The sequence below is a fragment of the Trachurus trachurus genome (assembly GCF_905171665.1).
Source record: "Trachurus trachurus genome assembly, chromosome: 24".
Taxonomy (NCBI): Eukaryota; Metazoa; Chordata; class Actinopteri; order Carangiformes; family Carangidae; genus Trachurus; species Trachurus trachurus.
Window position 1 is genome coordinate 1,595,001 of NC_139910.1, and position 26,170 is coordinate 1,621,170.

Genomic DNA, 26,170 nt, shown 5'->3' on the forward strand with positions numbered 1-26,170 from the left:
ACTAACTAATCTGATCAGATTTTACTTTTGACCCACTGGGACCTGATGTTTGTTCTTTTCCAAAGTGTTGCAAAGACTTCACTGCAAAAACTCAAACTCTTACCAAGACTATTTGTCTTATTTCTAGTCAAAACAAATCTCGTTCTACTTAAAATAAGACTCATCACATAAAAAGTAGTTTGTTTTTAGACACTTTTAACTTCTTTCAAGCAGATTTTCACTTGAAATAAGTAGAAAAATCTGATAGTGGAGCAAGTTTTTCTTTCTTATTACAAGCACAAAAAACTTACTTTCACTGGCAGATTTTTCTACTTATTTCAAGTGAGAATTAGTTTGAAACAAGTGAAAATGATCTAAAAACAAGTTCATTTTTAGGTGATGAGTCTTATTTTAAGTGGAAAGAGTTTAGTTTTGACAAGAAATAAGACAAATATTCTTGGAAAGATTTTGAGTTTTTGCAGTGTTCTTGGTACTGTAATGTGTCTAATGAGTCCGTGTGTGTGTGTGTGTGTGTGTGTGTGTGTGTGTGTGTGTGTGTGTGTGTGTGTGTGTGTGTGTGTGTGTGTGTGTGTGTGTGTGTGTGTGTGTGTGTGTGTGTGCAGCGGTGGCAGAAGTCGGGGACTCACCTGGAGCACCTGGTGTCTCGGTTCTGCCTGGACTCGGAGATGGCCCTGGACGGTCTGGACGCGTCCCGCATGCTGGTCATCAGCCCCTGTGAACTCAGCGCCTACACACAGAGATGGGAGGGGCCTTTCTCCTGACCTCTGACCCCTCAACACACACACACACACCTGGACCCTCTGACCTTTGACCTTTGACCTTCCCATCCCGACTGCTGCAGCTGCATGAACACGGTGCTGCGTTCAGGAGCGTCCGACAACACGGTCGATCAACGTTTCTTCAAGGAGTTTTGATGCAAACAATACATGGAGACGTGTTGGAGGAGAAGGGAGGGAAAAGGGGGGGTCGAACCAAGTGCACCTTAAAGGGATAGTTCACCCAAAATTGAAATTTCTCAACTCATTATCTCCTCCCCCTCATGTGGACTAAGGGCTGGGAGAAGTTTCAGAGTCCTCCGTGGCTTCTCTGAGTTACAGGGGGTCTCGGCGTAGCAGTGCATGTCCATATAACGGTTGCAAATGGATACCAACTGTCTTCGTAACAAAAAGACACACCAAGAAACATCCAAATACCTCCATGCTGCTCGTATGTAATGTCCGTCTTGTATTGAAGCCCCGAAATGCAAAATTGTCCTGAAAAAAATTTAATAAGTCTATCCACCACTTTCCGGAGAATGAGGCTGGGTGTCGCCATGACGCTCCATTCCACTGTTACTGTATTGTTGATAGCATAGACTGGTTGATAGACATCGGCCGTGATGACTTTATTTATAATCTTCACTTCATTTTAATGAGAACAATACGGACGAGGTTTTACTTTATGTCACATTTTCACGTCACTATATCACCGTTGCGACTACTCTGATGTTTATGAAGTCTATAAAACGAATTGTTGAACAAACATTTTAGATTAGCTGGGCTAACCGTTAGCTGTTAGCCGTTAGCAGTGTCAATAAACAATAACTCAATAAACGGCCCATGAAAAAAAAAAAAATATTTTCTCCAGCGGATATCCTAGTTCCAACATGACTGAGCTAACTGGAGTAGTTTCATGTCGTGTCCCACAACGGGAGGGTTTTAACAGTACAGCTGACGTCCTAATGTTAGCTTAGCTGCTGCTGTTAGCTGTCAGCAGCAGCAAAGCTAACAACTACGACAACCATGACTAATTACAAAAACGTGCACACAGAAATAGTAATGTTTGTTCAATAATTAGTTTTATAGACTTAACAAACATCAGATTTAGTCAAAACGGTTTTGGCAGCCCGGAGCCCCCACATTTACCTACACCGGTGGCTAACGCTACCAGTTAGCCGCTAACGCTACCAGTTAGCCGCTCGCTAGAACTGGTGGCTAACGCTACCAGTTAGCCGCTAACGCTACCAGTTAGCCACTCGCTAGAACTGGTGGCTAACGCTACCAGTTAGCCGCTCGCTAGAACTGGTGGCTAACGCTACCAGTTAGCCGCTAACGCTACCAGTTAGCCACTCGCTAGAATGCTACTAAAACCGACTTCCGTTGTGGTGTGACGCAATGGATCATGGGAAAATAAAGTGGTGGATATTTCAAGCTTGTTTTTAGCAGAAGCTCCTCTTCCCGGTTCATCAAATTTGGACGAACTGGGAAGAGGAGCTTCTGCTAAAAACAAGCTTGAAATATAGACTTATTTAATTTTTTTTGGGACAATTTCTCATGTCGGGGCTTCAATACAAGACGGACATTAGCATGGAGGTATTTGGATGTTTTTTGGTGTGTCTTTTTGTTACGAAGACAGTTGGTATCCATTTACAACCGTTAGTCCACATGAGGGGGAGGAGATAATGAGTTGAGAAATTTCAATTTTGGGTGAACTATCCCTTTAATCAACGTTTCTTCAAGGAGTTTTGATGCAGACGATACGAGGAGACGTGTTGGAGCGGTGGGGGAGGAGGGGAGGAGGGGGGGGGGGGGGTTGAACCAAGTGCACCTTAAACCCTGAAACTGTGACGTCATCACCAGTGGGAATGAAACAGAAGCACAAGCAGCCGGAGAATCTGAGCTGCTCCAAAGCACAAACTGTCTCTCTGCTGCTCACACTCTCACTCTGCAAAAACTCTACATCTACCAAGAATATTTGTCTCATTTCTAGTCAAAATGTCTAATTTCTAGTCAAAACTAATCTCTTTCCACTTAAAATTAGACTCATCACCTAAAAATGAACTTGTTTTTAGATCATTTTCACTTGTTTCAAACTAATTTTCACTTGAAATCAGTAGAAAAATCTGCCAGTGGAGTAAGTTTTTTGTGTTTGTAATAAGAAAGAAAAACTTGCTCTACTATCAGATTTTTCTACTTATTTCAAGTGAAAATCTGCTTGAAAGAAGTAAAAAGTGTCTAAAAACAAGCTGCTTTTAATGTGATGAGTCTTATTTTAACCCTCTATGGTACCATGTTGCCCTCAGGCAACATACCACTTTTTGGCCTGTCACATCTCCACAATTCATCCCATTTAATGCTGTAATACTTTAAAAAAGAGAGGAGACCTTAGAGAACCAATAACAATGCTTTAATTTAACACATGACTTTCAAGAAGCCATACTGAAACCCTTTTTTGCAAACTTTTTCAAAGGAAACAGGTTTGCCATTTTGCTCCACTAAAACGGTCTGAAAACATCCAGTAACTTCCTGGCCCTTTTTCATCTGGAAAAAAATATATTTACACTAATAGATTAGTAAAGTTTAATTTTTAATAGTTCCATGCAATTTATTTACTTATTAAATAATGGAAACTTGTTAAAATGCACCTGTTGCCCGAAAGCAACAACGTACCATTATAGAAAATTGCAGTGTTGCCTTGAGGCGACAGTGGACCATTATGGAATCAATATTGCATTATGAGACTATGGTAGTGTGTGTTTAGGTGTAAATATAATGTTCAAAAACATATAATTCATCATAATTTTGTTTTTTATCCTTAATAAATTTTATTTTGAATGCAGTAAAGTAAAGATCAGGCTATTATGATGATGATGAGGAAGATGAGAATGAGAATTGGGATGAGGATGAGGCCAGTGAAGGTGAAAGTCTACAGAGACTGGTGTTTCTAATACAGTATATGACGAACCGTAATGGTACAATGTTGCCTACAGGCAACAAACCCCAAAAACTTCCAAAAATAAATAATTTTTAAAAATTTCTTTAGATTATGTTTATTTAGTCTATTTTGGGACATAAAAACACTCCAAACATTTTTTTCCCCACTGGCATCATAGTGCGTACCATAGAGGGTTAAGTAGAATGAGATTTGTTTTGACATGAAATAAGACAAATATTCTTGGTAAAATTTTTAGTTTAAATCTTACCAAGAATATTTGTCTTATTTCTAGTCAAAATAAATCTCATTATATAAGATTATTATATAATAAGACTCATAATGTATAAAGTAGCTTGTTTCTAAACACTTTTTACTTCTTTCAAACAGATTTTCACTTGAAATAAGTAGAAAAATCTGATAGTGGAGCAAGTTTTTCTTTCTTATTACAAGCACAAAAAACTTGCTTTCACTGGCAGATTTTTCTACTTATTTCAAGTGAAAATCTGTTTAAAACCAATGAAAATGATCTAAAAACAAGTTAATTTATAGGTGATGAGTTATTTTCTAAATGGAAAGAGTTTAGTTTGAGACATTTTGACAAGAAATAAGACAAATATTCTTGGAAAGATTTTGAGTTTTTGCAGTGCAGCTCCTCCTCCTCTTCTGTTTGTTCTGAACCAGGACAGAGTCAAAGAGCGACAGAACCAAAACACAACAACCACCACGAGACACCGGCGAGTCCAGATGGATAGTGACAGATGAACGATGTGGAAGCAGAATCTGAGCGTCGGACTCGAGGCCTTTGCACACGGAGTCGCTTTTAATAATCCATCAAACTGAACCACTGACATCCTGAAATAAACTGTTGAAGTGCTGCTCATTTACAAGCAGCTCAATTATCCATTATTAAATTAATCGTCAACTATTCTGATAATCTAATAATCCGTTTGAATCGTTTTTTTAAATAAAAAAAGTCAAAATTCTCTGATTGCAGCTTCTTCAATGTGAATATTTCTGGTTTCTTTGTTCCTTTATGACAATAAACTGAGTCTCTCTTTGGTTTGTGGACAAAACAAGACATTAGAGGACGATGTCGTCTGGTGGTTTGAGAAACACTGATTGATGTTTATCAACATTTATTAACATTTTATTGACCAAACAACTAATCGATTAATTGTTTAAAGCTTCAGTAAGCGATCCGGTGGTTTTGTCTAACTTCCTGTCAGCAGATGGAGTTAGCAGTCCCCGCCCTCGTCCCTACGTCACCACATTCAGGCGCATCCCTTGGCTGCACACACAGAGAGGACTGCCCCTTTATGCCGTTCTCTCTCCTCATTGGATAAAGGTTGTAGGATACAAGGAAAGTTTTCTCCTGGGCTCAGAGCAGAGCAGAGTGACTGACAGACCCGTGTTTCAGACCAAACACTCTATAGAAGTGATTGCTGTCGGAAGATACAACTATTTAAGACTTATATTAACACAAACATTCACCTTACTTCTGCTTTAAATAATCAACGGATTAATCGATAATGAAAATAATCGATAGTTGCAGCTCTAGACACAATATTTTCTTTTTCTCTTTTTATTTCTCAACAAGTCGTCTCCCTGGTGACAAAACGCAGCAGAGTCAGTGTGTCAGGATTTCTGTCATTAAAAAATGCATATGAAGAAATCGGACTTGGTGTGCAAAGGCCTCCAGGATGTAGCTGCTGTGGAGGTCAAACCTGGGTCATGTGACCTCACTCACTCACTCACTCACCCTCTCGTTTTTCATTTCCACCTCCAGCCGTGTGTGAACGGAGCGGAGGTGAAGTTGGTTTGGTGTTGCTCTCCTGTCTGCTCACGTTTTTATTAAGGCTCCTGTTTGACTCCTTAATAAAGGTTTTATAACGGCTGTGTGTTGTTTCATCTTAACGTCAGGCTGTCGTCTGATTGGCTGTTAGAGGTTGAATGTGTCCTGTCATTGACACAGCGCCCCCTGCTGGTCTGATGCTGCTGTTCTCTCTCTGTACCTGAACACCTGTGGCCTCGCTGTAAGAAGTTAAAGCTATACAGTTACATAGGGTCAGTGTGTCGGTCATGTGGACTTCACTTCGTCAACAGCAGAGACCTAGAGACCTTTCTACTGCAGATATTATACTTATACATTTGTTACAGAAGCCCTAAAGGGTCACACATACATACATTTTATTTCCTCTGTTTTCCCGTGATAACGAGGAGATAATGAATGAAACGTGACACGTGACATGTCATGCTGACTGACGTCTCCTTGAGCACCAATGTAGGTAACATTTTTAAAAAAGGTACTTTATTGGTCACATATACAGCTAGTACAGTGAAATTCTTTCTCTGCATTTAACCCATCCCTGAGGAGCAGTGGGCAGCCACGGTGCAGCGCCCGGGGACCAACTCCAGATTATGAGCCAGTGCCTTTGGGCAGTGGCGCTGACTGGAGGATTAACCTAGCTGACATGTTTTTAGTGGTGGGGGAAACCGGAGCACCCGGAGGAAACCCACACAGACACGGGGAGAACATGCAAACTCCAGAAAGAGAAAGGACCTGGGCGGCCGGGGATTCGAACCCAGGGCCTTCTTGCTGTGAGGCAACAGTGCTAACCACTGTGCCACCGTGCCACTTTTTTTTTTTTTCTTTCTTTTTTTGGATGAAGCCTATACATATATATACCTATACTACAATATACCAATATACTACCTATACTAGTTCTCTGTTTGTGTTTTGTGCAAGGAATGAATTAATGTTCCAACAGCTGTTTGTCTCACTCAATAGCTTGCTAGTGAGAGAACGGTGGAAAATGATCTCGTTATCACTAGAAAACAGAGGAAATAAAATATATGTATGTATGTATGACCCTTTAGGGCTTCCGTAATACCTCACATGACCCCACTTCAAAAAGGCTGAACTATCCCTTTAACATAGCTGTGAAAGTGAGTTACACTCCACACCTGTAGGCGGAGCCAGAGAGCAGAAAACACAGTCCCACTGAAGGTGATGTCACGTGATTGGCTGATTGGGTAACTGAATAAATTAACTGGTGTATTTTTAAAAATATATATGTTGATTTATTATTGGACCAACTGATGAATCCAGGTGTGTCTGAACCATTGTTGTGAGGTCAGACACACCTGGATTAATCAGTTGGTCCAATAATGTAAAACAGGAAATAAAGGAGCTGTCTTATTTCAGGAAGTAGAGCTACAGGTGCATAAAGCCCATTTGTCAAACATTAGTATTTGTTTCACCATTTCAATCATTTCTTTTTAGATGTGAATCTGAAATGTGAAAAATGTGAAATCTGAAAATACATTTGTTCAATTTTTAATAATTTAGGGTATTTTTTATTGCGGGGGGGGATTCATGTTTTTCATAAGGTACCAAGAGAAACCAAAGACTCAAACTACTGTGAAAAATCCCTGTCTTTCTGTTAGAGTGGTTAAAACATCTGGAATAATTGTCCTGAAAATATTAAATGATGCTGTAGCCTACTCTAGTCAGCTTTAAGATACTTTATAAGAACAACATCATTTCTCGTTACAGTATGGAAAATTAAGTTCATTGATTTTGTTCTATTTTGGGTTATGCGCTGTGTACAATTCTTTATTTTGTTGTGATCAGAAATGTAAGTGAACTGATTAATTTCTGATCCTTTTATATTAATGCGTATATATATATTAGGTTTTATTTTATTTTATAAGCTTTGGCTTCAACCTACACCCCTTCGGTTATTTAAGCTTGATATACCGAAATAAATAAAAATTCATTCATTCATTCATAAATTGGGGGGGGGGGGGTCTGCAACCATGGTGATGAGGTCACGTTGTTTTACTACAACACACACACACACACACACACACACACAGGGAGGGAGGGAGGGGGAGTTGAGCCCCCGGTTCTCAGTCCTCCTTCATCTCCACCGACACCGGGACAACGGAGGATGAGGATGATGATGATGATGATGATGTCGTGTCGGTGTCACGCGCTCAGCTGACACTTCCTCCACCGCACGAGCTGCTCGGTCACCGACACCGGTCTCTTCTTCTTCTTCTCTCTCCTCTTCACGTGAGTTACCGTGACCTTTTCTTTTTTTTCATTTCGCCATTTTCTGCTGCTCCGCTAAAGGTAAGTTCCGCTCAAATCTCTACCTTTAACCACGGCCGTGACGTCACAAGTCGTGACATAGCCTAAAAATTATTTCGCTTTGATGCCGCCGACAACAGACATTGATAAATAAGTAAATAAATAATTAAATGAAAGATGTTACTTAACGGGTCCGTGAGCTCTGTTTCCAGTCGGACCGTTATTCCCGCCGCACCGCCATGTTTGTAGTCCAACGTCTCCTCCGTACATGGATGTATTATATTATCATCAGTATTATTAATTATTATGAATATTATATTATAATAATATTATCATTATTATATTATTATATATTATATTATATTTAGATCAGTAGCGCAGCAGTAGAAGCTAAAGCACCGGAAGTAAAGAACTACAAATCCCAGCAGCTACAGAGAACACAGGCTGCGTTCAGGCTGCGTTCAAGCTCCATGTGAATGTAGGAATGTGGAGCACTCAGAGGCGAATGCGGCGGTAAAATCACACAACGAGACGTTTTTTATGTTTAAAAAAATAAAACAAAACACACAAAACAATGTTTAAATGTCGTGTGAGTTGTTACGAGTGTAAAGTAAAGTTCAGTTGGAAAATAAACAGATGTCTTCGTTTTTTTTTTATCGCTTCTGGTTTCGTTCGACATCCAGCTCGAAACCGTAATAACTCTTTGTTTTTTCACGTTACATTGTCATTGTGTTGTTTTGTGTTGTTTTGTTTTTACAACAACAGTAAGAAGATAAAAGCCTTTTGTTCTGTTGTTTTGCTCTAGAAGCTCCGTCATTGTCCTGAAAATGTGAGAAAATGCGACTTTCACCGAGGTTCAGTGAAGGCAGCGCCCTGACGTCATATGTAGGGGACACACAGTGCTGTTGGTCATAATAGTGGTTGTGTGGTTGTAGCTGGTGCTAAGCTAACAGGCTAACCGGCTAAATACATTAATAAAAAGCAGAGATAAATGATCGATGATGTTGATCAGCAGCTGGTTGTAACCGGAGAGACGATGACGTCGCTTCCCGCTGCGCTGACACGTGAGTTAATCAGCTGCTGCGGATCGATAATATAATATAATAACCTATCAGCAGTATTGATTCAATAATCATAATAATATGGATCAATAACAATGTGATGTGTTCAAGACAGATGTTTAAACCCTGAAAACTAACAAATATTTACTCTCTTTTAACGTAACTAAGTTAATAACTGTGTCTCAATTCATTTGTGTTTTCGTTCGAGTTTGTTCGTTAAATTGTTTGTTTGTTTTTAAATTAGCGATGAAATTCTGAGATTTTTCTTTAAAAAAAAAAAGTCTTTAACTGAGAGATTGAACCAGTTGTGTCGTTCTGCCTCATCAAAAGTTAGTTTTACCCTCTGTTCACTATCAGTGATTGATAATGATTGATTAAAGGGATAGTTCATACCTCCATAGTGCTCGTATGTAATGTCCCTCTTGTATTGAAGCCCCGACATGAGAAATTGTTCTGAAAAAAATTAAGTATTTTTATAGCAGAAGCTCCCAGTGTCTCCGTTCACTGCTCTGCCTCTGTCGGTGCAAATCTGCTCTGACCGGCGGGACAATTTCTCATGTCGGGGCTTCAATACAAGAGGGACATTACAGATGAGCAGCATGGAGGTATCTGGATGTTTTTTGATTTGTCTTTTTGGACGAAGAAAAGTGAGCTCCGTTCTCAACCGTCATATGGACATGCAGTGCTGCACGGAGCCCCGCTGGAACTCAGAGAAGCCACGGAGGACTCTGAAACTTCTCCCAGCCCTTACACCCCGTCCTGACCTACAGCGACGCGACGGCTAGTGATGGGTCTCTGACACCCGAGGCTCCGACACATGCGCGGTAGCTCATGAAGCATTTGTATCGAACCACTGTGCCGAGGCGTGGTTTGGTCACGTGACTTGTGACGTATGAACCACTTGGATGACGTATGAAGCAGTTGAGTGGTTCAGTCATTCATGAAGCACCGTCAGTGTTGTGGTTGTCTCGGCTCTCTGTGAGAGCTGAGCTGAGCCTTCGGAGCACATAGAAACTGAGGCGGCAGAGATTTGGTTGGAAAGTGTAGCATTCAGTACCAGGAATTCTATAACATGATATGTGGGAGCAGAGGAAAAATAATTCATTTAAGCGTTGTAACACGCATATTTGTAACGATTGAAGCGTCAACGACCGTATGGGTTTCAGAAATATTTAATACGTCCCGTACGACACATCGTGAAACTGACGGTGGCGCACCGTGATTACATCGGGCTTTCACCCTACAGACGTGAGATCAAATCCTTTGCCGAACTTGCCATATTTCTTTTCTATTTTGAAATGAGATCACATTTGCCATCTACACCATTTCACATCGTATAAAGCCATAGACTGTTTCGACTTGTTTCAGAGGAGAATGTAATTCATAGCAGAGCCTAATAGCTATATCAGGCTAAGTCAATACCGAAAGCCTATCACACTCATATGCCAAATGAGAAACTTCATGTTTATTTTATATTTTTATTTTTATTGTGTCAGCTTGAAACCATACAACCATGTAACGTTTGTTGAACAGGAGTGTGCATGGCAAATCAAATCTCAAACAATCAATGAACCAATGAATGACACGTCTCAATTGCACTTCATTTTATTGAACACTAGATGTCGTACTGGAGCACTGTGTCAGTGAAGCCTCGCGAGTAATGAATCATTACTCGAAAAAGGTGTTGAAGCCTCAACAAAGCCTCGATTGCCCATCACTAGCGACGGCGAGCGAGTGAGGAAAAGTGATCAGAATGCGTAGCTACTTTTCAATCAGCCTGTCCTGACGCCGTCCAGCGATGTCGCTCAACCCTGAAATTATCGCTCGCTCTGTCTCTATCTGGACGACATTTGGCGGCGGTGTCCCGCCCCTAAACACTTCTTATTGGTCGATAAGTCCACGCTGCTTCCTGTTGACAAGCTAGTTATCAGAGAGAGGAGAATATGAGAGGAAACAAACACTCAGAGATGTGAGAAACAGCAACCAGGAAATGTCAGGAATCTCAGAATAGCGCCACAAGTTTGTGTAGCTACGTCCCTTTATAATTTGATTGGTTTGGATTCTGAACCAATAGAATATAGCCTACTCGTGACAAAATCGTCACACTTCATAACAGGACACCCTCACGCGTTTTCGTTGCCGTTTCGCCTGCTCGCTGCATGTCAGGACGAGGTGTTAGTCCACATGAGGGGGAGGAGATAATGAGTGAAATTTGAATTTTGGGTGAACTATCCCTTTAATATTATGGTTTAAGTTTTCAAATGATCCCTGCTTGGTTTTGTATTGATACGGCTGATTGATTATCTCCTCCTCCTCCTCCTCCTCCTCTTCTCCTCCTCTTCTCCTCCTCCTCCTCCTCCTCCTCCTCCTCCAGTCGCCACATGTTCCTCCTGCGGCTGAGCTCCCTCCGCTCCTCTCTTCGTCCCCGTGGCTCCGCCCCCGTCTGCCGGGTCAGAGCCGTGAGGAGCAGCTGGTCGGTGCAGCACGGCCTCGCTCCTCCCTGGCCTCCTCCTTCACCCCATCACCTCCTCCATCACCAGCACCTCCTCCACCAGCACCTCCTCCCAGCAGCAACAAGGACATTCCAGCTTCATAGCCACAGAGCTCTCCACAGCGGCCGACGCCTCCTGATGGAGCGCTCCTCCGACAGAGAGCCTCCGCAGAAGAGGAGGAAGAGCGAGGAGGAGAGAGGAGGAGGAGGAGGAGGAGGAAGAGGAGGAGCAGGAGGCAGCAGAGATAGAGGAGCAGGAGGAGGAGGAGGAGGAGGAGGAGGAGGAGGAGGAGGAGCAAGGATGAAGGACGGAGGATCTAAGAGGGAGCAGCATCCCAGCGTGGAGCGAGGCCGCCAACAGAACCAACAGAACCACCTCGGAGGAAGAGGAGGAGCAGGAGGAGCAGGAGGAGGAGGAGGAGGAGGAGGAGGAGGCAGCAGAGACAGAGGAGGAGAACAGACTAAACCGAGCAGAGACAGAGTCCCGAACCAAAGGCCGGACCAGAATCCTCCTCCTCCTCCTCGTGCTCCTCCTGCTCCTCCTCCCAGACCTAACCCCTGGTCCAGAGGGAGGGAGGAGGACTGGAGGAGACCCGGCGCTCCGTGGACGGGGCGTTGGCCCGGAGAACCTCCTCCTCCTGGAACCTCCTCATCCCCAGCCGGCGGTCGCCCTGGGAAACGTAAGATCTTTTGTTTTGTCTCTTTTTATTGTGCGAGTTGTGTGATTCACTACAGAGGCGTGTTGTTGCATTCAGCTGGAAAAAGTGAAATTTCAATTTTGGGAGAACTATCCCTTTCAACAAGATTTCAAAATCCAGCGAGAAGCTCCGTCCTTCAAGTAACGTTGAACCAAAGACAGTTTGAGACAATGATGTAGGCTGCATAAACTGTAATTTCCTTTGTATCATAGCAACAAATCCTAAAAGTAGGATTGACAATAACAATCTGTGTAGTTTTACAGTCCAAGTCTTTAAAGAGTTTTTCAGACTCAGACTCTGAGCTAGAAATCTCCACTTTGATCCCTTTCTATATTCTGAAGGTTTTTACAGAGGGGATTGTTGATATATCATTCACAGCCTCATTTATACAACATTTTATTACTAAAAACATGGAGACATTAGATGTTTTAAAGGGCTGGTGACAGTATTTTCTCATTTACAGAGTGATAAAAAGAGATATCCACAATCCTCCTCTGGAAAAACTAAAGACTCTAATATGTCAACAAAATAAAACAAAGTAGCTTTATCCATTGGTCAGATTTCTGTTCTGGAAATATATGCAAATTAGCGCATATTTAATTAGATACAGCCTCATTTACATATTTAAACATAAAATTTGACAAAACTTGTACATATAACATATTTGTCTTTAATGTGAGTGATAAATTGTGATGTTTCATGGTGAAATCTGTTTGCCTGTAGTGTCTCTGTCTGGTTCAGTCCTCACAGAATAAGTCCTTAGCCATTATGTGTGTGTGTTGGTGTTGGTATTACGTCTGGCTTGTGTATGTTTGAAGGAAAGAGAAGGGAAGAGAAAAGAAAAAATAAAACTGGAGGAAGAAACTCACAGTGCTGGAAACGTAAGACCTGAGAAACAGCACTGGAGGAGGAGGAGGAGGAGGAGGAGGAGGAGGAGGAGGAGGAGGAGGAGGAGGAGACACTGGTTGTAGCTGGTGGCAGTTTGAGTTGTGTAAAGCTGGGGTTACTGCACGATTTTCTGCACGATTTTACCCACAATTCACAGTCGCGTCTCGTCTGCACCAGTCGGGTCTATTTGGGGACAGTTCTGTCCTGCAAAGGCAAAGTGCACTATCTGCATTTTTTCTTTCTTTTTTTTGACCAATCAAAAGTGTAAAGGCATATTCTCTTCAATCTGGTAGAATGTGATATTGGTGCTGCTAAAATTTCCAGAGTTATTGGGCTTTTTATTTTGCTGTCCATCCAAAAAAGACAAAGACCAAAGACCAAGGTAACGTGCCGTATCTGCCATAAAACTGTCAAAATTGGTCAGAAAGACAAACTACAAAATACATTTAATTCAGTCCACCTTTATCTAATCAATTATAGACTTGATAATAATTTGAAGCTTAAACCTATGAGGAAAAGAAGAGTTCCTACACGTATGGCCAACTTGCTGAATTTATTGCATTGCAACGTTTCGGTGCTAGACCTTTGTGCTCTTTACCTTTGTATATTGATGCTGTTTCTGTTGTTTGTATGTTGATATTTAATATTTGAATTCCTCACATCCAGACGTGTGGGGAAGTGATTGGTTTGTGTCACACAGCCACTCCTATTTAAGATGGCTTCCTGTCTTGGCACAAACATTTGCTTGAAAACGTTGCAATGCAATAAATTCTGCAAGTTGGCCACGTGTGTGCGGGAACTCTTCTCTTCCTCATTGTCTGGTTTAAGCATCAAATTATGAATAACTACCAAGTCTGTAATTGATTAGATAAAGGTGGACTGAATTAAATGTGTTTGTCTTTCTGACCAATTTTGACCGCTTTATGGCAGATACTGCACTTCGCCTTGGTTTTACTCCTAATTTGGACTTAATTGTCACCCTCCGACGCACCTGCCTAAGAAATAGATGTGTGAAGATTTTTGCTTTTTCTAAACCTGACAATGAAAAACACAAAAAGCTGTTTTTCTCAGCTTGGCATTTTTACAGATACTGCACTTTGCCGTTGTAGGGCAGCGTCGGCATGGCGAGTCACAGCAGTAATCTGTAATCTGTGTGGTGGAGGAGGAGGAGGTTCTGTCCTTGTCTCACCTGTGTCTCCTCCTCAGCTCTCCACAGGCGCTGGGAGACTCCTCCAGGCTGCAGCTCCTCCTCCTCCTCGCGGCCTCCAGGGGGCAGTAGTAGCAGCAGCAGCAGCAGTAGTAGCGGTGGCGGCTTTGACTTCTCTGTGGTGTCGTACAACATCCTGTCCCAGGCGCTGCTGCAGGACAACAGCTACCTGTACCGACACTGTGACCCGGCCGTGCTGCGCTGGGAATACAGACTACACAACCTGCTGATGGAGGTGGAGCGGCTCGATGCTGACGTGAGACACACACAGACACACACAGACACACACACACACACACACACACACACACATCTATATATCTTAGGTTTAGTTTAGTTTAAAGGGACAACGAGGAGTTTTGTTAAAGTGAAGTGTTTCCACACTACATTTATGAGCCTCCGCACCGTGAAATTCTTTGACCGGCGCAAGACAGACTCATGTTTTCATTCATCAAGAATTAAAGTCAGAGGTTGGAAGACGATCACATACCGTCGTAGTTCCCACCATAAACGGAGATTCATACGGCGGCGTTATTCTCATGACTCGCCACGAAACCGAAAGTAAAGAAACGCTGGTCGGCTCGCCCAGCATTTCCACCACCACTAATAATAACAAAATAACCATAGAAACAAAACCATAGATTTATCTAAAATGGACCATTAACAAGTGGTAACGGAGATTCATCCACATAGGTTTAGTTTAGTTTAGTTTTAGTTCAGTTTCAGTTTTCTTTTAGTTCAGTTTCATTTCGTTTAGGTTGAGCTTTTGTTTAGTTTTAATATATCTGAGGTTTAGTTTAGTTTTAGTTCAGTTTAATTTGAGCATCTGTCAGTGACAGGTTGTTGCAGAGTGTTTCCCTCCTGCTGTGATTTCAGTTATGACAGAAAAAGTATGAATGACGTCATCAGCGACCACTTTCATAACGTTAGAGTCGACTTTACAATGATCTGAAGTGGTACAACAACCTGATGGAAACTGTGTGTGTGTTTTATAGATCCTGTGTCTGCAGGAAGTCCAGGAGGACCACTACCAGAACCAGATCAGACCGGCTCTGCAGAGGCTCGGTACGCTCCGTCTGTGTGTGTTCACCTGTCATGTAATAACCCTACAATGAAATAAAGTAGAATAAAAATGCCAAGGAGACAAGGAGAATCCAGGATCAACAAATAGAAGCAGTTGCTCATATTGACCCGTCCTGCTGCTTTATCAAAGTTATTAGTTAGTAGTTTTAAAATGTTCATTAGTTTTTTTTTATTAGTTTTTCAGTTTGATTTTTTATTCCAGTTTAGTTTTAGTGAGTTCAACGAGTGATGAATCAGTTTTAGTTTAGTTTTTATTTTAGAGGAATTGACTAGTTTTTATTCACAGTATTTTCTGGATTATATATCGCACTGGAGTCGTAGTCGCATCTGTCAAAAAATACGTCACGAAGAAGAAAAAAACATAGAAGTCGCATTCATTTTTCAAACATGAATGAGGAGGGATTTAGAAATAATCTTCCCTCTGGTCATAGATGACATAGCATATATTTTTGATATATAAGTTGCTTCTAAATAAAGGTTGCATGGCCAAACTACTAAAAAAAGTGCAACTTATAGTCCGGAAAATACGGTAGTTTTAGTTTTCAGGTTTAGTTTCACTTTCATTTTTGTTTTGTTTTTGTTATTTCAGTTACTAAATTATTTTTTGACTGCTAGTTTTATAATAACCCCTGTGTGTGTGTGTGTGTGTGTGTGTGTGTGTGTGTGTGTGTGTGTGTGTGTGTGTGTGTGTGTGTGTGTGTGTGTGTGTGTGTGTGTGTGTGTGTGTGTGTGTGTGTGTGTGTGTGTGTGTGTGTGTGTGTGTGTGTGTGTGTGTGTGTCTCCCTCTGTGTGTGCGTCAAAGTTATTATAGTTTTAAATTGTTCATTCGTTTTTATTTTTATTTAGTTTTTCAGTTTGCTTTTTTATTCCAGTTTAGTTTCAGTGAGTTCAACAAGTGAATCAGCTTTAGTTTAGTTTTTATTTGTGAGGAACTGACTAGTTTTAGTTTAGTTTTAGTTTCACTTTCATTTTTGTCATTTTTATTTTTATTTCAGTTACTAAATTATTTTTTGACTGCTAGTTTTAGTAAATTATAATAACCCCGGTGTGTGTGTGTGTGTGTGTGTGTGTGTGTCAGGTTACCAGTGTGAGTACAAGAAGCGAACAGGCAGTAAACCCGACGGCTGTGCCATCGTCTTCAAGTCGTCGCGCCTGTCGCTGCTCTCGTCCAACCCGGTGGAGTTCCTGCGTCCGGGCGACGCCCTGTTGGACCGGGACAACGTGGGTCTAGTTCTGCTGCTGCGACCGAACCACCGCCGCTACGCCGCCTCAGATCCCTCCGCCTCCTCCATCTGCGTGGCCAACACACACCTGCTCTACAACCCTCGCCGCGGCGACATCAAGCTGGCGCAGCTCGCCATCCTATTGGCCGAGATCGGCCGGCTGTGCCGCCGCCCCGACGGCTCGACCAATCCCGTCGTGCTCTGCGGAGACTTCAACTCGACGCCGTGGAGCCCGTTGTACCGCTTCCTCACCACGGGACGGCTGAAGTACCGAGGACTGGCACTCAGCAAGGTAACACACACACACACACACACACACACACACACACACACACACACACACACACACACACACACACACACACACACACACACACACACACACACCAGGGTTCCTACACAAGTATGGAATTTGATTTTATACATTTCCAGGTCTGGAAAAGTATGGAAAATGGAAACCATTGTATGGAAATATACATCTATTTTTTAATCTTATCTTGGTTTGGTCTCATCTGAAGTTATTTGGGTTAACTATTTTGTATGTGCTATTGTACTTAGCTACAATCACCTGGAAATTATTATTATTATTTGGTTGCATAATGGCATACACATTCAGTATGAAAACAAGATAAATTGCATGCTTTTTTTTTTATATTATGCACATCTATTTCCTTAAATATCACAAATAATTTGAATTTTTTACCGAGAAGTCTGGGAAAAGTATGGAATTTGGAAATTTCAAATGTGTAGGAACCCTGACACACACACACAGACACACACACACACACACACACACACACACAGCGGTTTCACACTGGTTCGGTTCTGGAGTCTCAGAACCTCGGTGCTGTCTGGCGAACCAGCAGCTTTCACACCAGTTAGTGGAACCAAAGTGGGAGGACGTCATTCTGCGTCACACAGAAGGAAGTAACCACAGCAACGGCTCTTTCCGAAACAGCAAACACAGAGTCGGTAACCAAGGAAACGTCACTTCCGGTCAGAGCCGTGGGGGAAAACAAACCGATTCCCCCGTAGACGTACAGTACGTGTGAAAACGCAGCATTTTAAACCTTTGTCTAACGCTTGTCCGCTGTCATGTCTTAGTTTGAATCACTTGTATCTGCTGACAAAGAGCTAGAGATTAAAAAACTCATCACGATCCGGGTCCATTGTTGTCCGTACATTTTAAAATATCAGTCATATCTCGCATACACCGAGTTGGTAACCAAGGAAACGTCACTTCCGGTCAGAGCCGTTACACGGTCGGGTATAAAGATGTAAAAGATCAGGTTGTGGTTTTTCAATGTATTTGCGGTAGGGGTGTAACGGTACACAAAAGTCACGGTTCGGTACGTACCTCGGTTCAGGGGTCACGGTTCGGTACGGTTTCGGTACAACAGACACTAATTGAATGTAAAACTAAAATCTGTCTTGTGTTATAAAAGTTAAAAGAAAAAAGAATACAAAATAAAACAAGTGCATTAGGAGTGTTATAATGCCATTCATTAATTCTAGAGGAAAAAAAAAAACGTGCACTTGACAACTGGCAACTATTATTCGAATTATTAAATTATTATTTAAAAAAAAATATTATTAAAAAAACAAAACAATAAACTGACATCAATGTTGGTTTACACAGTTAAATTAGACTAGCAGTTACTTTGGTGATGTTTCTGGTCCTGCCTGTGTTCATAAAACATATTAGGCAGCTACACGCACATCCCCCAAAAAACTGAAGACTAGGTGCTGGACCAAGAAAGACACAGGTAAGGAAAAAAGGAGACCGCACACTAGTTAAAAGCTCCCGTGACAGTTTAATGTCACTCACACGTTTCGGGCGTCAGCCCTTCATCAGACAAAATGTGTCTGATTATATATAGTGTGCGGTCTCCTTTACTCCTCACCTGTCTGTGTTCATGTCAAGAGGCTTAAAAGCTGCGGGAGGATATGTTGTTGCACACAACTAGTCTTTTTACTTGCACCAGTGATTGACATATCGGGTTGAACATACGTGTGTTTGATGCGTTTCTAGCGACGCACCGCGCATCCGTGAAACATCGCCGACGGACTTTGTCCGGTGGACCAGTCGCGAGCATGGATGTGTTATGGTCGCGAGGCGCCGCCGCCGTTTGTTTCATTGAGAAGCCACAGTGACATGAATGAAGCAGACAGCTCTCCTCCTCTAACTTCACTCTCTCATCACTTCTCTTCTTCGTCTGTTATGACGGCTGCAGGCAGCTTCGAGGCTCATTACCGCCACCTGGATTCGAGTGAGGACTCGACTTTTTTTTTTTTTTTTTTTTTTATATTCATTCAGACGTATTCGTCGTGTGACTGTGTGCACCGAACCGTGACCCCCGTACCGTGACGGCACGGGACGAATACATATACCGTTACACCCCTAATTTGCGGTGCAAAATGGTTCACAACAACTCTTAGGCATCGTCTCCGAGTGTCTAGAGCCGCCGGCGGCGACCAAGGGAACGCCACCTAAACGTCAGACAAACACTTCCTCCATAGACAGACGGATGTGACTGACTGTGAAAGAGCCAATATTTTAAAATGTACGGACAACAATGGACCCGGATCGTGATGAGTTTTTTAATCTCTAGCTCTTTGTCAGCAGATACAAGTGATTCAAACTAAGACACGACAGAGGACAAGCGTTAGACAAAGGTTTGAAATGCTGCGTTTTCACACGTACGTCTACGGGGGAATCGGTTTGTTTTCCCCCACGGCTCTGACTGGAAGTGACGTTTCCTTGGTTACCGACTCGGTGTATACTACCATACTACTTTATTAAGTTTTAATATTTGTTCATGTGAGAAAGTAACTGTTTAGATCCCAAATATACGGCCAGTTTATCCAACTGACGGCTGTTTAGAAGTTTGCTCCCATGTTTTTTGGAGAAGCAAAGCGACATCACAGAGGCAGCAGCCGGTCTGCAGAGCTGCTCGGCCGGCCAACCTCCGTCCTCATCCCGGGGGAGAAAAAAACGAACGCTAATTAACTTACCCACAGGTTTTTAGAGGTTTACCACCGGCTGGTTAAATTATTTCTAGGAGATAAATGTTGGTCTCAGTGATGAAATCTAACAGCTGTATCAGTAGCATTAGTTAGTCTGAATGTAAAGTGAAGCTTCCTGTGTGTATTGGACAGAAGAGCAGCGCTGTCTCGGGGCTCTGGAGCCTACGGACACAAACCACCACATTTACATCAAGAAATACATGTTTTACTATCAACACATCAGTCTGCAGTAAGTTTTAATTTACTAAGCTACTGTATATAATAGGGGTGGTGAAAAAAATCGATAATCGATTAATCGCGATTATTAAATGACCGATTATGAATCGATTATTAATTTTCCAAAAATCGATTAGGCTATTTATATTTTTCAAAAAAAAAAAAAAATTCAATTTTTTTTTTTTTTCAATTTTTTTTTTTTTTTTTTTTTCAAATTGTAATACAAAGGCGAGTCCTCTTGTTACTGGATGTACAGGATTTAACCACAAGGTGGAGCGGTCTGTCTGTCATAACAAGAGGCTGTGTAACTGAGCCAGCGAGCAAGTGTGTAGTTGCTAACAAGGTGCTAACGGTGCGGAGCGAGACAAAGATTGATACAATTGAGTGGCGACAGCTTTTGATGTCGCCGCCAGCGCGGTCACGTGGTTCATGTTCCACACTAGGCTGCCGCTGTCATGTTTTTCTATGGGACAGACAGCAGTGAGCTTGCTTTTGAAGCATAAAGTCCGCTAGCTTAATGCTAACGTTGTATAATGTAAAACACCATAGACGGGCTAACAGAAATTAGCATCGCTACAACCATAGCAGTAAAGCTGCTAAAAACTGTTTTAATTCTGGCTTTAGCGCTGTTAACACGTCACAACATGTGGACCAGCTGGTCTTCCTCCATAAGAATCTGGTTGCTCCAGAGCAATGATTTGATCACTGAAGTTGAAGTTACACAGCGTGCTCTGTTTTTATAACTGTGGTCAGTAGGCTAAAGTAAAATGTGTGCAAGCTGGTTGTTCCAGAGCAATATTATTTGATCACTAGTTACGTGTGTTGTGTTCTGTTTTTATGTGTACATTATCTAAAGCCTACAGTAAAATATGTGTTGCATCTGTCTTTCAAAAAAATAGACTTACTAATTTAAATCTCCTTTGTGACACTTCCAAAAATACAAAGGGTCCATGATCAGTTAAAGTAACTTATTGTAACAAAAAATCCAAGAATCAAGAAATGAGCCAACAAGCAATCAACGCACAAAGATAAAATTAATCTGTGGTTTTCAATAAATAAAAATAGGCTAATAATAATTCAGCAACTGACTGATAATAATCATAACAATAATCATTAATAATCGAAAATCGAATCGATAATCGTTAATAATCGAAAATCGGTCTGTAATCGAATCGAGACTTCAATAATCGTAATCGAATCGAATCGGGAAATTGGGCCAATTAACCACCCCTAGTATATAAGTATGTGGACAGTTATAAATATCTGGGCGTCCACATCGACAACAAACTGGACTGGTCCAAGAATACAGACACTGTTCACAAAAAGGGCCAGAGCCGACTTTATTTTCTTAGGAGGCTCAGGTCATTTAACGTCTGCAGCACTATGCTGCAGATGTTCTACAACTCAGTGGTTGCAAGTGTCTTTTTTTATGCTGTGGTTTGCTGGGGAAGCAGGTTGAAGGCAGCCGACGTCAACAGGCTCAATAAGCTCATCAGGAAAGCTGGTTCTGTCCTGGGAGTAGAGCTGGAGTCTGTGGTGGAGGTGGCTGAGCGGAGGATGTTGACGAAGCTGCTAAACATCATGGACAACACCTCTCACCCTCTGCATGCCACACTGGCATCCTGCCAGAGCTCCTTCAGCCAGAGACTGCGACCACCCAAGTGCACAACAGAACGCCACAGGAGGTCTTTCCTCCCTGTGGCAATCAGACTGTACAATTCCTCACCCTTTGCTGGGAGAGGAACATAGAACATAAAACATACACAACATATCTAATTTTTAGATTGTGTTTTTTGGACTTTGTACTACAGCACTTTTTAAATTAATGTTGCACTGTATTTAACTTTTAACTTATATCTAGGTTGCTTCTTTGTTGTGTATATTGTCTAGACATTGTAGGATATATTTTGTCATATATTTTCCTCCTTGTATCCTATTTATTTTTCTATTTTCTCTGGAGCGACCTGGCAGAATAATTTCCTTCGGGATGAATAAAGTTTTATCTATCTATCTATCTATCTATAACATGGTTACGGTTTCCTGCTGCTTTCCTGCTCGTCTTAAGTGACTCGCCCACTGATGATGTCACGGTTCGCAAGGAAAAACCAACTATTTTTTCAGGTTCCGAACCAATTATTTTTTCAGTCTGCCGGTTCAAAGTTGCATTCGGGAACCAGAACCGTGCCGCAGCCCTGCCAGTGTGAAACCGCTAACAGAGACACACACACACACACACAGACTCCTCCTCAGGTGTGTGTGCTGACGGCCCCTCTCCCCCCTCTGCAGGTGTCTGGACAGGAAGACGCTCCTCGAGGACAACGCCTCCTCTCGTCTCCTCTCTGGTCTCAGAGTTTAGGGATCAACCACCGCTGTCAGTACGAGGACACGACCACAGCTGACCCCCCCGAGCCCCCCAGCACAGCTGACCCTAACCCCCCCAGCCTGGACCCCCCCAGCCCCACCGGTTTGTTTTGGTTCAGTCTGAGTTTAGTTTGAGTTTCCTTTAGTTTTGATTTAATGAAACTTGGTTTAAATAAAGATTAGGTTTACTTTGTTTTTTTAGTTTCGTTTCGTCTAGGTTGAGTTTTTGTCTAGTTTCAGTTAGGTTTAGTTTTAATTCAATCTAGTTTAGTTTAATATATCTTAGGTTCAGCTTAGTTTAGTTTCAGTTTGACTTTAGTTTAATTTCAGTTTAGTTAGTTTCAGTTTTATTTTAGTTTAGTTTAATTTCAGTTTAGTTTAATTTCATCTTAGTTTAGTTTCAGTTTTCGTTTAGTTTAGTTTAGTTTCATCTTGGTTTAATTTCAGTTTAGTTTAGTTTAATTTGGGTTATGGTTAGTTTCAGTTAGGTTTAGTTCAGTTTTGGTTGAGTTTTAGTTTAGTTTTAATATATCTTAGGTTTGGTTTAGTTTAGTTAGTTTCATTTTGTTTAGGTTGGGCTTTTGTTTAGTTTCAGTTAGGGTTAGTTTAGTTCAGTTTTGGTTTTAGTTTAGTAATTAAATTTAGCTAAGTTTAATTTAATATATCTAACGTTTAGTTTCAGTTTAGTTTAGTTAAATATTTCTTAGGTTTAGTTTAGTTAAATTTCAGCTTAGTTTAGTTTCTGTTTAGTTTTGCTTTAGTTTATTTTCATATTGGTTGAGTTCTCGTTTAGTTTTAATTAGATTCAGTTTAAGTTAAGCTTGGTTACATTTAGGTTTAGTTTTTAATCTAGTTTAGTTCAGATGTTTGATTGACAGCTGTGTGTGTGTTGCAGCTGTGGAAGGAGCCATCTCTAATCTGACGGTGGACGACGTCGCCACGAACGCTGCTGCCGCTTTTCACAGGTTTCACATCAATCAATCAATAACCAATCGACCAATCACAGCTCTCAGTTTCTTCTGCTCAAGTCTGTGACTGTATGTAACTGTGTGTGTGTGTCTGTGTGTGTGTGTGTGTGTGCGCAGAGCGAAGATCGAACACACCCTGAAGCTGCACTCGTCCTACCAGCACGTCCTGATGCATGATGGGAGACCGGAGATCACCACCTGCCACTCACGCACGGCGCTGACGGTCGACTACATCCTGTTCACGCCGGGTACACACACACACACACACACACACACACACATACTATGGCAAGCCATTTTAAAGGGATAGTTCACCCAAAATGTCCCTCATGATCTCCTCCCCCTCATGTGGACTAAGGGCTGGGAGAAGTTTCAGAGTCCTCCGTGGCTTCTCTGAGTTACAGGGGGTCTCGGCGTAGCAGTGCATGTCCATATAACGGTTGTGAATGGATACCAACTGTCTTCGTAACCAAAAGACACACCAAAAAACATCCAAATACCTCCATGCTACTCCTATGTAATGTCCGTCTTGTATTGAAGCCCTGAAATGAGAAATTGTCCCGAAAAATTTGACGAACCAGGAAGAGGAGCTTCAAGAAGCTTCCGCTGCAAAACAAGCTTGAAATATAGACTTATTAAATTTTTTTCAGGACAATTTCAATACAAGACGGACATTACATACGAGCAGCATGGAGGTATCTGGATGTTTTTTGGTGTGTCTTTTTGTTACGAAGACAGTTGGTATCCATTTGCAACCGTCATATGGACATGCACTGCTACGCCGAGACCCCCTGTAACTCAGAGAAGCCACGGAGGACTCTGAAACTTCTCCCAGCCCTTAGTCCACATGAGGGGGAGGAGATAATGAGTGAAATTTTGGGTGAACTATCCCTTTAAAATGGCTTGACACACACACACAGACACACACTCTCTCTCTACCTGTTCTCTGACATCACTCCTCCTCCTCCCCCCACAGCGCCACCCCCCTCCCCCTCCCGCCGCGGGGGGCGTGGCCTGCAGCTGCTGAGCCGCCTCTCGCTGGTCGGCCAATCAGAGCTGGAGGAGGTGAACTCTCTGCCCAATCAGCACCACTCCTCCGACCACCTCCCTCTGCTCGCTCGCTTCCGCCTCCACAGCTGACCAAGAGGAGGAAGAGGAGGAGGAAGAGGAAGAAACTACTGAACAACGTCTTTTTAAAGGGATAGTTCAACATTTTTAAGCAAATTGGCTCATTGCCATAATAATCCCTAATTAATAAAGTTAACGAACCTACTGCTACGACTACAGGGATTATTATGTCAATGGGCCAGTTTGCTTAAAAATGTTGGACTATCCCTTTAAACCAACAGTTGGTTTTTTAACGTCAGGGACTCAAACTACAGTCTGACGTCTCGTGTTCCCGACCACTAATGAAGTTTTACTTGAATCTATTTTTCTATGGTTTTAAAGGGGGAAGCTGCAGTTTACAGTCTGTAAATAAAGAGGTTTTTACACATCACAGTGTTGTTGCTGTTGTGAGTCTCTCCCTGAACTCTACTCTGTGAAGTGAAACTAGTTCCAGAACAGCTGATCTGAGTGAGAGATAAGTCGACTCTGAGTGCGTTGAGCTCGTGCCTGACGACTAGTAAAAAGCCATCATCAGTGGAGCTCCGATATTGTGATTCACCATGGCAACAGGGGACAAAACAGGAAGTAAGAATCACTGACAGAGTTTTAGATGCGGTCGTCTTTTCATTTTGAATTTAAAGCAGAAGTAAGTGATATATTTGTGTTAATATAAGTCTTAAAGGCCCCATGGCATGAAAAATGTGATTTTGGTTATTTGTTCATGCTTGGGGAGGTCTCTGGGCCTCGTATTTACTGCCCCATGCATCAAACTGGTCATAAACGGAGAAACACACACCGCCCATTTGTAGGAACTGTCTCTTTAAGACGAGCAGATAGCACTTCCTCCTTTCTGTGATGTCACACACAAGGTAACTCCGCCCACCGTGACCAGTTGTTATTTTTCAATTTCTATGAATGCAGCTTAGGTTTCAGTTACTTGCCTGTGATTGGCCCGACTACATGCCACTCTAAAACAGTCAGCCAATCAGAGGAGAGGTTCTCATTCTCTCTTCTGATTGGCCAAATGACCTGTGCCTGCTAGAACTCCAGAAAGAGGCAACAGAAAGGGGCAATATCGACGATATTAAGCAGATCACAGGTACTCAAAACCAATGATACATCTTGTTAGGGATATCAGCAGGTAAATAAACCCAGAGAAAAGTGCACAGCATGGGGCCTTTAAATAGTTGTATCTTCCGACAGCAATCACTTCTATAGAGTGTTTGGTCTGAAACACGGGTCTGTCAGTCACTCTGCTCTGCTCTGAGCCGAGGAGAAAACTTTCCTTGTATCCTACAACCTTTATCCAATGAGGAGAGAGAACGGCATAAAGGGGCAGTCCTCTCTGTGTGTGCAGCCAAGGGATGCGCCTGAATGTGGTGACGTAGGGACGAGGACTGTTATGGTGCGTTCAAGGAAACTCGTAACTCGTGTTTTTCCGACCTGTGAAGTCGTACCAGTTCGATCTGGTACGAGTTCACGGGTCAGAAGTTACGAGTGGCCGTTATAGTGACTTTCACAGGTAAAACAGGTCGGAGAAACACGAGTGGGTTGCCTGGAACGCTACAAAGTCGTAAGTCGTGACTTGAAGCTGTAATTTACGGTTTCAAAAGCCTGCCTGGAACGCAGCATTAGCCAAAACAACCAGATCGCTTACTTCTGCTTTAATTATAGTGATTAATCTCACTGATTAATTGTTATTTATTTATAAGTGGTAAAATTAGTCTGTAAAGTGTAAAACATAATTTATTAATAAATTATTATAACAAGGCTCCTTTAAACAGTTATGAACTAAAATCAGTTATTAATAAACAGCCAGATAATGATCCTCCTTCAGGCTTTAAAACTGTATTACAACTTGTTCATAATTATTTATTTGTGACTTATAAATTACATTTAAAACCTAATTAATAATCATTAATTAACTCTGTATCACACACACAGAAAGACCTTGTTATACTCAGTGCATCTCTCTGTTCAGCTGTAGTTCAGTGTGTGAGCAGCAGGTGGCGTCAACGACTCAGAATCAGTGGTTGTGTGTGTGTGTGTGT

The 26,170-nt window shown here is 42.0% G+C and overlaps 2 protein-coding genes across 3 annotated transcripts in view; both read left to right on the forward strand.

Annotated features, from left to right (window-relative positions):
- galnt14 (UDP-N-acetyl-alpha-D-galactosamine:polypeptide N-acetylgalactosaminyltransferase 14 (GalNAc-T14)) overlaps nucleotides 1-949 on the forward strand; it is a gene marked incomplete at its 5' end in the record, with an annotated part of 140,366 nt that extends 139,417 nt beyond the window's left edge. For both annotated transcript variants that reach the window (XM_084000829.1, XM_084000830.1), the window contains one exon: nucleotides 603-949. In XM_084000829.1, coding sequence (XP_083856955.1) covers nucleotides 603-761 — 159 coding nt within the window. In that variant the 3' untranslated portion in view covers nucleotides 762-949. The remainder of the gene's footprint in view (nucleotides 1-602) is intronic.
- A 10,682-nt stretch (nucleotides 950-11,631) lies between these two features.
- Nucleotides 11,632-24,326, forward strand: angel2 (angel homolog 2). The gene is made up of 8 exons (XM_084000159.1): nucleotides 11,632-12,021; nucleotides 14,134-14,390; nucleotides 15,130-15,199; nucleotides 16,296-16,732; nucleotides 21,970-22,147; nucleotides 22,940-23,009; nucleotides 23,130-23,260; nucleotides 23,989-24,326. The coding sequence occupies exons 1-8, from the start codon at nucleotides 11,643-11,645 to the stop codon at nucleotides 24,150-24,152; spliced, it is 1,686 nt and encodes a 561-aa protein (XP_083856285.1). The 5' UTR covers nucleotides 11,632-11,642; the 3' UTR covers nucleotides 24,153-24,326.
- Nucleotides 24,327-26,170: the final 1,844 nt, after the last annotated feature.